The sequence below is a fragment of the Castanea sativa genome, chromosome 2 (genome assembly GCF_040712315.1).
Source record: "Castanea sativa cultivar Marrone di Chiusa Pesio chromosome 2, ASM4071231v1".
NCBI lineage: Eukaryota > Viridiplantae > Streptophyta > Magnoliopsida > Fagales > Fagaceae > Castanea > Castanea sativa.
The window spans coordinates 44,823,156-44,836,062 of NC_134014.1; the positions used below are offsets into that span (position 1 = coordinate 44,823,156).

At 35.0% G+C, this 12,907-nt stretch overlaps 1 protein-coding gene across 1 annotated transcript in view; it reads right to left on the bottom strand.

Annotated features, from left to right (window-relative positions):
* The window catches only part of LOC142624046 (uncharacterized), a 40,848-nt gene that overhangs the window by 23,942 nt on the left and 3,999 nt on the right, over positions 1-12,907 (bottom strand). The window contains exons 3-11 of the mRNA XM_075797546.1: positions 12,711-12,820; positions 11,244-11,409; positions 10,986-11,086; positions 10,771-10,843; positions 10,535-10,670; positions 9,455-9,615; positions 7,123-7,247; positions 6,929-7,028; positions 1,387-1,483 (exon numbers count right to left, since the gene is read on the bottom strand). Of these exons, the coding sequence (XP_075653661.1) occupies positions 1,387-1,483; positions 6,929-7,028; positions 7,123-7,247; positions 9,455-9,615; positions 10,535-10,670; positions 10,771-10,843; positions 10,986-11,086; positions 11,244-11,409; positions 12,711-12,820 (1,069 nt within the window). The remainder of the gene's footprint in view (positions 1-1,386; positions 1,484-6,928; positions 7,029-7,122; positions 7,248-9,454; positions 9,616-10,534; positions 10,671-10,770; positions 10,844-10,985; positions 11,087-11,243; positions 11,410-12,710; positions 12,821-12,907) is intronic.

Consider the following 12,907-nt stretch of genomic DNA (forward strand, 5'->3'; position numbering starts at 1 on the left):
AGCAATGTGGCACAAGTCTCCAAAAAACAATATTGCGATGTCGCCCGAATTTGCCTTGCCAAGACTCAAACAACTCAACTACCTTAAGAGGCACAACCCAATGGAGTCTAAACAAAGAGAACACCAATGACCACAACTTATAAGCTATTGGGCAATGAAGCAGAAGATGATCTACCGACTCCCCACACCTCTTACACGTATAGCACCAATCAAGAACAATAATACTCCTACAAAAGTTATCAGTTGTAAGAATCTTACCTAAAGAGTCTGGCCATGAAAAGAAAGCCACTCTTGGAGGGACCTTTGATTGCCACACCAACCTCCAAGGAAAGGAGAGAATAGGAGGGTAGAAAGAAAAATAGAAACTTCTAACCTCAAAACCCCGACTCCTTACTAGCTTCCAACAAACCTTATCAGGGCCAATCCCCCGCACTTTCAAAGAGTAAACAATGGCCATAAGCTAATCAAAAGAGTCTTCTTCCCAATCCTACAGTGCACAACGAAATTGAAAATTCCAATGAATCCTTCCACTAGTCCAACAGATAACCTCCGCCACCAAAGAGTCCCTTGCCCTAATAAGGCAAAAAAGACCTGAAAAAAGCCTCTTTAAGAGCAAGATCGCCACACCACACATGCTTCCAAACTTCACTCTAGGACCATCACCAACATCACACACCTTTTTCTGTGCACCAACCACCCCAATCATTCTCATATTTCACCTCTATAACCCTCCTCCATAATGCATCTGTCTTTAACCCATACCTCCACAACCACTTGCCCAACAAGGCTGAGTTAAAGCTTTTCAATCATCTTATACCTAGCCCTCCAACCTGCATTGACTTACAAACCTTAGCCCATTTCACCATGTGTAACTTAGAATCACCACTAATACCACTCCAAAAAAAATCTCTCTGTAATTTCTCCATGTGATTAGCAACCCTCCCAGGTATAGGGAGTATGGAAAGGAAATAAGTAGGTAAGGAGGAAAGAATACTTTTTAATAAGAGTCACCTTACCCCACTTCCACAAACCCAATCTTATTCACATATTTCTAAAGTATAACAATACATGCATGTAACATATCAATCTAGATTATACGAACTGCATGTCCACAACTTTAGTCCATGTCATAATGTAGCCTGTGTACCAGATGTTAACAAAAGCCTTGTGTATGTGCTCACATATAAAATTTTCCAGGAAGTTTATAATACCTTCTTGATAGTATCCAATATTGAGCATCCAAGATCAAGACCAATGATCCCAAATTAAAAATACATAAACCCATTAACATTTTATTATTACATTATCAGAAGTGATTACCAACCTACACTTCCCATGGTCATGATTAAATATATTCCTCTAGATTTACTATAATTCTGAACTCACCCTTTAAGATGATGTTCTTGCAGTTGTGCTTGAAGTTGATGTTCAGCTAATATTCCAGATGCACCCAAAGATGAAAGCTTTTCTTTCAAAACAGAAGCTGCAAGGTACCCCTACCATTAGCATATCTGGTCAAATAGAAAGATAGCAATGGAAAGGAACATATTTAAAGATTATATACATAATATTATGAGCTCAATAGGAAGTTGCATCTTTTCTCATAAGAACCAATGTAGTCAATAGCAAGCTAGGCACTTAAGCAAGGTAAAGCAAAACTAAGGTGCCTCTAAAGACCTGGAATTGCATAACAGGTCTGAGGCACCTTACACTGTAAAGCCTAGGCAAGCACCTCACACTTTGCCTAAGGCACTCAAAAGAGCCTCAATGAAACTTCTGGAAAAGGTTTAAAGAGATACTTCTATTAAGAAGGGCAGTTCTGTCATTTTCTTAAAATAAATGGGCTGTGAGCTCTGTTGCAGCAAAAGACAAAATGTATAAACCCTAAATGAGCAAGTACCACAGATATAACTTCAGTATCACCAATTACACAACCTATCATTACCAATAATAAGTGAGAAATTTTTTCCTCAGTACTTTCAGCCATAGAAATCTAAAGCTAATCATGTCAAAAGCAAATTTTTAGCCGTGAAGCTTGCATAGCACTAGAAAAGAGGGGAAAACAATCAAGTGCAATGGATGATAAGAAGTCATGCAGAGTAAATTGTCAGCCCAACTTGAATCTTGATTTTCAGGAAGATAACAAGAATTGCAAAACAATTGCAGCCCTGGGGAAATTTTTGACAATTGATAATTTACATAGAAGGAAAGTTTGGATTTTGAATTCAAGTTATAAGGGAAAATGTAATGGGAAAATAGTAGACCATCTTTTACTTCATTGCCCCATTGCTTTTGAGTTGTGATCTATGGTGTTTGGTTTGTTTGGAGTCTATTGGGTGATGCCAAAGATGGTTGTGGATCTACTAGAGTGTTGGCAAGGGAGATTTAGTCGTCATCAGAATGGCTCTATTTGGATGGCTGCCCTCCATTGTTTGATGTGGTGCATTTGGTGGGAGAGGAATAACCGAAGCTTTGAGGATTCGGATAGAACTTTGTTGGATATCAAATTAATTTTCCTTAAAACCTTGTTGGATTGGATGACAATAGTGCATAGTTATTCTCTATGTTTGATTTGTGATTTGAATGATCTTTGTAATTTGCAAGTTTGATTGTATGGTCCTCAATTGTATACACCCTGAATACTTGGGTAGCTCTATTTTTTTATCTCAATAAAATTCATTAATTATAACTTTTAAAAAAAATGGAATTGCAAAACAGCAGCATAATGTCTTATGGCATACATGCATGGACAAGGAAAGAAATTAAGACCTTCCAAAATTTGGAACAATTTGTGTGTCCTTCAACTATTAGGGCTATAGCATTAATGAGAGATACTAAGTGGAAGGGAGAATAACATGTCCAACCAGAAACTTACAAAGTTGTGATTGGCAGTCCGCCAAAACTAGCAACAATTAAGACAGCCTTGCAGTTTTAAAATTCTGAAGTTAGCATACGCTCTTATGTCTTGGGTCAGGTTGATGTAGCCCTTTCTTTCAAAAGTCTAATAATTGTTTTGAGCAAAGAAAAGTACTTCATAACGAAAAAAGATCCAGGGAAAAAGGGAGTAATGAGGCTTCTGGGTCAGGGCGAGATCAAATATTGCTAGTCTTATATTTTTAAAAAGCACTGGTTAGTGGCCAAATTTCCTTTTTGTGCTATTTGGGAAGAAGCTACTTGTAATCATTTTCATTCATTGAACCAAAATCACAAAAGCAGCTATTTTTCAGTTTCAAACTACAACTTGGTCATCTAATTGTGCATTACTGTTTCCTCAAGTCTGTAAAAAATGTAACACTTCCCCTCTAATTTCCATTTCCAAAAGTTCTCTGATTTCTTTTACTGAATAATGAGTTGGCAAATAAATGTGTATATCAATATAACAATGTCAGTGAGCGGTTCTTGTTAAAGACTAAGTCTTTCTTCTTGCATACTCTCCTTGTTTGGAGTGTGGCTTTATCACATTTTTCTTGTTTTTCCCTTCCCACTCTTCTTAATCATTGTAATTTTGGTTCTCGATTTTTTCCCCCACAGTACATCCCAATGTACTTGGGTTGGCTAGTTATTTTAATAAAAAAAAAATTGTTACCTATCAAAAAAAAAAAAAGAGATTAAAGAATTGATATCAATTACACAGCCTAAACTCACAAATCCAACCTCAATTCTAACCTCTTTTTTTATTGGTAAGTTTACAAAGTACAAACACACTTGGAGGGTTTTGAACCCATGACCTCACCCTTGACCCTTTCTTGTGGAAGGAGTTGCCATTTGAGCTAGAGCTTACTGGCTCAGACCCACCTTCATTAATAGCAAAAATTATTTTTCATGGAACTTAGTTTACGAACAACCAATTTTCAAACCAAGTCAAATCCCCTCACTATGTTACTCAAAATCCAATTCATACTGACTTTTCCGCAACTAAAGAAATCTTTGCTGCAAGCATTATATATACACCCTGTGGGCTACAACTGGGCCATCAAATCTTAGAAACCCATTTATCACTCTTGCAATAGATTCTAAGGTAGTTTGGATTGAAAATATTATATTTAACTTCTGAGATAGATCAAAACTGGTGCAACAGAAGAATAAAACCACAGAAGCCCATGAGACAGAAATTTGAAATAATAAGCCACAACAACAAAAGATTCCTTTATCCACAGCATTAACTAAGATTCTGGCCCACCTTAAACTAAAATCAAATCACTCTTCATTGGTGCACTTGTTGGCAACTAACTTACCCTTGCCTTGCCCTAATATACAGGCTTCCATTCTCAAGACATAGATACCCAAGATTAGGAAGTATTAGCTAAAAGGGAAAAAAATTTAGATCTTGGGAACAAAATTCAAGGTAGTTAAGGTGATCAATTTTTTTTAATATATAATTAATTAAAGTAATTATCATATTGGAAGGCACTGCATATTTTATTATATTAGGAAGGTTCAAATCATGGATGCCTCTATTGGAAACACCGAATGTCATTGAGGATATTGAGAGATCCATACCAGACCTCAAGTCATTTTTCTTTTAACACTTTCTTGGATTGGTTGGTTGCTATGCAAAACCAATCATTCCCTTCTTATTTTGATTTCCTTGATTCTTGTAATTTTTGTCTTTGAGTTGTTGACCCCTTGTACACTCCCTGTGTGCTAGGGTGATCCTTTTTTGATATCAATAAAACTTATTACTTATCAAAAAAAAAAAAAAAATAGTGCGAGAACAAGTGGAGGCATCACAAGCGAGTTTCCTATCACTATGGGTTTGCATTAAGAATCAGCATTAAATCCATATCTCTTTGCATTGGTTATGGATAAGTTCACTAGATTGATTCAATACAAGAAGAAGTCACTTGGCGTATGTTTTTTGAACTAGAAGTAATAAAAAATGGCTTATCAATTAATGGAGTAACAAAGAATATGACTTCAGTATAGAATAGTATAGAGGAAAATAATGCATGTGGCCAACCATAACTAATCCGTTATGGATCCATAGTTGATCCCAAAATTTTCGGATTAAGGCTTGTCGTTGTTGTTGTTGCTGTGTATACATTTACTAGATGAAACTAAATGTGAAATTAATGTCAAGTTCAAAATTTGGAGAAATACTTTAGAATTTAAGGGGTCAGCCAACTCCAAAATTTTAGGACAGGTTTGGTTCTTGTACTTAAGAATCTTAAGGCTTTCGGCTAAGTAGGATGTAAGTTTACTAAAGTAGAAACAAAGATGAAGGATTGTAAGACTTGATGGTCAAGAGATACAAAAAAAGTGAGTACTTTCAATATCTCGGACTAATAATTCATATGGAGAGATTAGGTCTGTCCACAGGTGGCGTCGGTTTGGTTTTGGACCCAACCCGAACCCGACCCACTGGCATCGGTTGGAAGGCGAAGGGACCAAAAACCGACTGCCAACATCAATCAGTCGAGTCAGTTTTGAGTTCGGATGTTGGTCAGATGGTGGTGAAAGTCGCCGAAATCTACAAAAATTCGCCGAAATATGAAAAAAGTCACCGGATTCTGCACAAAAAAAAAAGGCCAAAATTTGTTGGGATTTAGCCAGATCTGGCTTAATCTCACTAGATCTGGTCAAGATCTCGCCGGATCTAGCTGGATCTCCCCAAAATAGAGCTTGGTCTTGCCGGATTTTGGCCAGTTTTCTTAAATAGCATTGGTCTGGTCTGGTCTGGTGGCTCGGGTTTTAGAGAAGGAAACCCACCACTTGACCCACCAACGTCGGTTCTTAAAGGCAGATACCCGCCACCAACCGACTGGAGCTTCAATTCAGGCTGGAATTGTGTTGGCATCGGGCAATTTGGTTGGGTTTTCAGGCTCTGGTTGGGTCTAGACACCCCTAGGAGAGACTAAAGAGGATGTGAATCAAAGAATAAAAGTAAGGTGGATGAAGTGATGAAACACATTAAAAGTATGATACGATCATAGAATACCTTTTTTTTATAAGTAAGAATGATATATATACGAAAAGCTACTCTATGCATGAAAAGCATAGAGCAACCTAGATAATACAAGAAGATCATAGAATACCTATTAACTATTCTATTTAGTTAATAGGGGAGATTTTATAAGATTGCCATAAGACCAGTTATGCTCTATGGAACAAAATGTTTGGCTATTAAGAAGCAAAAAGAGTCATACCAAATGCACAAAAACTCCCACTTTTGCAGGGTTTGGGAGAGGTTATGGTAGGCAACCTAACTCCCAATTTTTTGGAGAGGCTGATTCCCAGACTCAAACCGGTAACTTATACCTTTTGTTGGGTAGGCTTGACCTCTAGCTATTAAGAAGCAACATGTTTATAATAAAATGAGTGTAATTGAAATGAGAATGTTAAGATGGATAGGTGGAAATACAATGAATTTATTCAAAAAGAAAAAAAAAATTTGTCTACAGATAAGGGTGGTCCCAATTGATAAAGAGATAAGGGACAGTTGTTTAAGATGGTCTGGACGGCGATTCATGCATCAATGAGGAAGAATAAATTAATTCAAGTAGAGAGAATAAAAGAAAAGTAGAGAAAGACCTAAAGTAACATTTGAAGTAGTGAAAAATGACCTGTCGGTTTAGGAGATGACAGAGTATGATTTTTGATAGAATAGAGCAACAGTAAAGAATGCATGTGGCTGACTTTGATCCCAATTAGTCTGTGGAGGATCCATAACTAACCCTATGTTTATGGGACTAGTGCTTGGTTGTTATTGTTGTAGTGAAATAAAATTAAAATTCAATTAAGAACAACAAAAAGAAAGGCATTACCAAGATATTGTGAAAACATTTCACACAGCACATAAAATCATGTGTAAAACGAACAGTTTTACATAGACAATATTACTAATGAAATTTATTTTTTCCTGCAAAAATATTGAGAAAAATATATACACAATGTCCAAACAGATATCCAGATTCAAATAAACAATCACCTGAAGATCCCCGTGCACCTTGCAAAACTGCAAAGAGTTGTTTCCTACCTTCCCTTGTATATGCAGCCCTATTTTTCAAATTGTCTCCACCTGTCATATTCTGTAAAAATAGTTAAAAAATATGTTATATAACATTTACAATTCAAATATTAACTAACATAACAGATTGAATTATTTAAATGTTTGCACTTAACTGAAAACAGAATTGTTGCTAAATTAAGTTTTGAGTGAACTTCCAAAGCTTTGATGTGTGGTAAGGGATAAACTGCTTCTCCACCCTGCTGAGAAAGGATGCGAGGAATATCAATTGATTCAATTGCTGCAAAACAGAGTGTGAGATATATCAGTTGGTGGAATATACTTATGTTTTATGACAAGAAGCAACATAAGGTTTTTTTTTTTTAAGTACAAAAACTTATTAATGCACATGGGAGTTAAAATGATCAACCAGTTCTAAGAGAGAATTAAAAGAAAATGAGCCCAAAGCTAGAGTCCTATCAAACAAAGATTAAAAGAAAAACAACATTAAATGAGAGTAGTCCTTTCACATCCCTCAAAATTTCTAGCACTTCATTTCTGGCAAATACACCCCATTAAACAATGGTATTACTTGAATTGTCACCAGATAAAAGTTATAAGTGCCAAGAGCCTTGTGATTCAATGGCACTACCTAATATCCCCCAAAGATATAGAACCAAAGTTCAAGTCCACCAATACGCACTTCTTGTTAAAAATACATATATATTTGGTAAGGTTCTAGTTACATTTGGTGTAATTCTGTGATGTTACACCAGTCCATGACTTTTTTATTGAAAGACTATTTTGCAACTCAACAGGGGGATTACATTATTTTCATACATCCTCCATGCTTGTAATATATCAAAGATAATGAGAGATCACTAACCTAAGAAACATGGACACAAACACAACATGGGACACAACATCATTGAAATTATTGAAAAATTACGGCATGACATAGCAAGGACACGACAATTACTTAATTAATTAAAAAATATTTTTTGGTATATTTAGATAAAATATTTAAAAACATATCTAAATTCAAATTTTTTTTTTTTTAAACAGATAGCAAAAAAGTGCCATAGTACCCATAATAAAAATTAAACAAAACAATGCTACTAACTGACTGCTGCTAACTAGTATTTTAACTAGGGTTTTACTAATGTGTGCCCTTAGGGCATATGTTAGTAAACCATTTTAGGAAAATTTATATGGGAAAAATGAAAAGGTGATTTAACTTTTTTGACACATTTTTCAATTTCCCATAAAAGATTCCCTAAAATTGATGCTTAATGTATGTCCTAAGGGAATACATTAACTGGACCCTTTTAACTATAATCTTAGAAAATAGTTTTTAACAATAAGCATACTATTTTTTTTAATAAGTAATAATCTTAAGATTCACCATATAGCGTATACACTAGCAATTTTAAATACAGAAGATAAAAAACAATTGAATTTAACCCAACCTAATTAACCGCACCTGCATCAGCTTTATTAATAACTATAATGAAGAATCCCAACCAAAAGGTCCAAAAAGACCAAAACAGCAAAACTGACAGATGACTTCTAGAACCAAAAAAAAAAAAAAAAAACACTTCTGAGAACTTTTAACACAGGGGTGGACAAGAGAGAGAGAAAGATAACCAACAAGGTGCGATGGGCTATTAATGGATCGCCAAATTTCCAATCTAACAAGTCGTTGAGAACAGCTGAGGATTCACCAGGTGCCAAAAGGTATAGCTAGAGAAAGAGAGAGGCTGTTAAAGAGAGCAAGTTGTTTTTTGAAACTGATTGATGATAGTGAGCTAGCCAAGTAAGCATATTAAATTTTTTTTCTTTTACTTTAAAAAAATGGTCAACTTGTCACAATCCTGGCCGTGCTGTGTTCCATTAAAAGAAAAAATTTGCTGGACACCCCATGCAATTCATTTTGCCAGGTCCATGCTTCATACTATCTCATCATAAAATGTTTAAAATTCAAGGTTTTCCTTTAACTTTAAAATTATATACAAAAATGAGTTTGTGGATGAAATAGTAAATAACTTTTTTTTTTTTTGGATAGGTTTGGATGAAATAGTAAATAACATCAAACTAACACAAAATTTGGTGTGCATATTAAAATTAAGGAAAATATATAATTCAACTGAGGGAGGGATTTTCAAAATATTTAAATAATTATCAACATTGACAACATATATGTTGATAATCTTATTAGTATCACAAGTGCAAACACTAGCACTGCATGTACGGAGGAAAAAGACTACCAAATCTCAGGCCTAGAATTTTCAACAGTCGAGTAATAATGACTTGGATGGGAGCAGAATTTATGACAACAATGCAATAGCATAATGAATCAAAATGACTTCCAGTCAGCATGCAGCAGCAACTGATTTGTTTTGCTAAATAAATGTAAGAAAAACAATGAGTGAAAACCAGCATGCTTCATTGTATCAGATATTATCCTTTGTGTAGTAAAACCAGAAAGAGTTGGAATATTAAGCTAACCAGCAGGCTCAAAAAAATTTGCTTGCATTGGAGGTCTATTAGGATTAAGCATGACACGTGTTTTCCACACTTGAAGTGATCCATCCTTGGAAAGAGTGACAAGTAACCGCAATATTGGGAGCCAAGCAACTGATGTTATTGGTTGGGAACCCACTTGCGTACTGAAATTGCAGTTAAAACTTAATTGTTAGATTCCAAGTAAAAAAAAAGGGATAAGATCATAAAGGAAATCATAATTATAACTTTAACAAAATTCAAACCCATATACATACACGCATATGCATTGATGCATGTCTGTGTGTGTGTGTGTGAAGCACTAGGCCGAAGAAATCTACCTCGTTAGGAAGTTATGCCCAATTATCGCTTAACCAATTTCCATTAAACATACCCACATCCATCTACCATTGTACTCATTCACAAATCTGAAAATTAAAATATAAGTAGCATGCATACACAGCCCTAACAATTACCACAGCCTAGACCAAAAAAGCCTCTTTTGGCTGCCCTGGGACCTATAGCCATTTTTTAGACATTCCAAAGCCCCTGTGATGATCATCTAATTGATTATCACAAAGACATCACAGTCCTTTTAGAACCACATATTTCAGGGACTACAATGTAATGCTGTTAGCAGCCAGCTGAATAAGGTGATTGATTGAAAGCTAGTTTTCTAATGAATTTGCTAAAACTTTTACGTTAATAATACATAAAAATATATAAAATCAAGTTAAGAAATAAGTTAGAAAGGTAAAATGTTTCAACTTGTTCTATAAATACAACTCTTATAGTAAACATTTTCTTTCTTTTCTTTTCTTTTCTTTTTTGTTATTAATAAGTTTAACTCTATAGCAAAAAGTTACCACTTGTTCAATAAAATGAACTTTAAAAGTAATGTAATGAATGCATTCACCCCAATAGAATTAATCAGATGTGGCAGGCAATATGCCAGCTTGTCCATTTGTTAGATACAACTTTTTTTGTTGTTTTCCTTTATCTCCAACTAGAGAGATAGAACAATTCAAAACTAAATTAAATAAGATGTTACCCTCAAGGAAAACACCACAACCATAAACAACTCACATTCCAATCATACTAGGTCTCTCAGTTGACACATCCCATGCCAAAAGCGTACCCCGTCGATCACCAACAAAAATCCATTCCAATGTTGGATGAAAAGCGAATGCACCAGCACCAATGAGCTTTATAGTGTTGTCAACTGCAACGACAGTAAAAGTACAATAAAGATATATGCCCTTTGAATGAAGATATGTAAACATCCTCTACAGAAAAGAATCAGTAAAGCTTCTATCACTCACGTTGTAGAGTGTAATGAACAGCATAACTATGAATGTTATAGGCTCGGATCAAACCATCAGCATAAGCCACATACTGGAGAGGAAACGAAAAGAGAAGCTTATAATAACACTGAACAAAAAGGTCAAGTGGACTGGACATATTATCTAGCAAGTATACAAGTTCATTAACCAACAAAGAAATAGAACTATCGACCACGCGAAAACATATATGCTACCAGAACTGGGAGGCGAGGATGGCAAGCAAGATTGACAATGGGTTTCTTCAAGTCTGTCTTAATTTTTGTAGGAGCCCTTCCTCCTTCAACAGTTCCAACAACTTCATGCATGCAAAACAACTCAAGGATTAAACATTAGTATCCAAATCGCCATAATCAAACATGTAACAGTGCCAGATGATGAAAAAAAAAATCCAAAGTGCACCAAAACAACTGATAAATGATGTATTTATGATAAAAACAAAACAACCAACCTACCTGTTACACTCATCCTACGGTGAAAACCGAAAAACACAACAGGTTGTAGAGGTGTCAAAGCAAGATGGACTTCTGTATCAGGAGAAATTTGTTCTGACTTCTTTTCAGGTGAATGCAACACACAAGTTTGCTCAGCATCAAAATCACAAGACCTTATTGTACAATCCTAAAAAAATAGGGAAACGAATCAGATGTTACATAAGCAAAAAAAAAAAAAACCTTAGAAATATTCCAAAAAAAAAACTTCAATTGCAACCCTGGAACATCAATTAGAAATATTCAAAATAAACTAAGTTCTGTAATAAAACTCCACACCAAATACAGGGTAAACAGGAAATAATGCAGCAATAAAAAAAGGGAAAATCAGACAAAATGCAAACATTTATCCCTATTGATGTAAAAATCAAGAGCACATAAAAACAATGTCACAACCTTTGACTAACCTCTTTGAGAACTACAGTATCAAATTAGAAGAAAATGCATCAATTGCCTAAAGCTTTATATCTTTGAAGTTAGTATGATTTCTTTAAAGTAAATCCGTCCACAAGTCTCATTTCCCACAAACAAATACATACAAGGAATGGAAAGCAGATATTACCAGGATATTTTTTTGGCATGACCAAATTTGTTGGTAGTATTCTGCTGTTTCTAAAGATCTGAAACGTTTCCCATTAAATTATGCCTACTCTTCCAAAATGGCATGATTAATTCCAGCCCATAGTTTGTTCTTTTATTTTTATTTTTTTGAATAGAAGATAGAACCAACCCAAAGTTTCTGATTGCAGTAAAGTTGGCAAGTAAAGCTGGAATTCTTTTCCTCTATAAAATGTTATCGGAATAGATTTTAGTTGTAGGAAATCATTCTCTTTTCTCAGTTTATGCTTTGATGGATGCTTGTAATTTGTGTACTTGATTGTATTGGTCCCTAGTTGTATGCATCCTGTATAATTGGATGACTTTTTTTTTTCTTAGTTGAATAAAATTTACATTGCTTATCTGCTGGGGGGGGAGGAGATGGAATTCTTTTCTTCTGTCTTTCCTGCTTTGTTTTTTCAATACAGTAAATATTTGGGGACTGAACAGAACACATTGCAAGTATATAACATGCATAAACACAAGCTTTGTCATATGTTTCCATGCATTGTCCTAAAGAGTAGGAAGATATAATTTCCAATTCCAAGAAAATGACTTTAGACCAAGAGGCTTCCAAAAGCACATCTTCACATATCTCCAGATGCATAACACCAAAATCAAAGTAGATTAACCACCATAACTACTATAACTAAAAAAAGGAACATAAATTAGTGGAAAATGCATATATGCCAAGAAAACAGCTAACCCAACACAGTTCTAGTGCTTCCGATAAAACAATAATCATTAAAAAAAATTTAACCATCAGACACCTGAAGTGTTTGAGTATTCAACACAATTCAAACATCCTAAACAGGAGGCTATTTGGAGACAAACATCAAGGATGGCAATCACAGCATGCCCACTTGTAGGACTATAAGACATGCGGACAACAGGTGCACCAATGTCAATAGAAGAGATCTTGCTTCCTGTTAATGCATCAAACTCTGCATGTAGAAATTTGACATCATCGTTAAGAAACTCATGATAGCCCTCAAATGGCAGAGAAATCACCATAAATAGAAGGATTAACT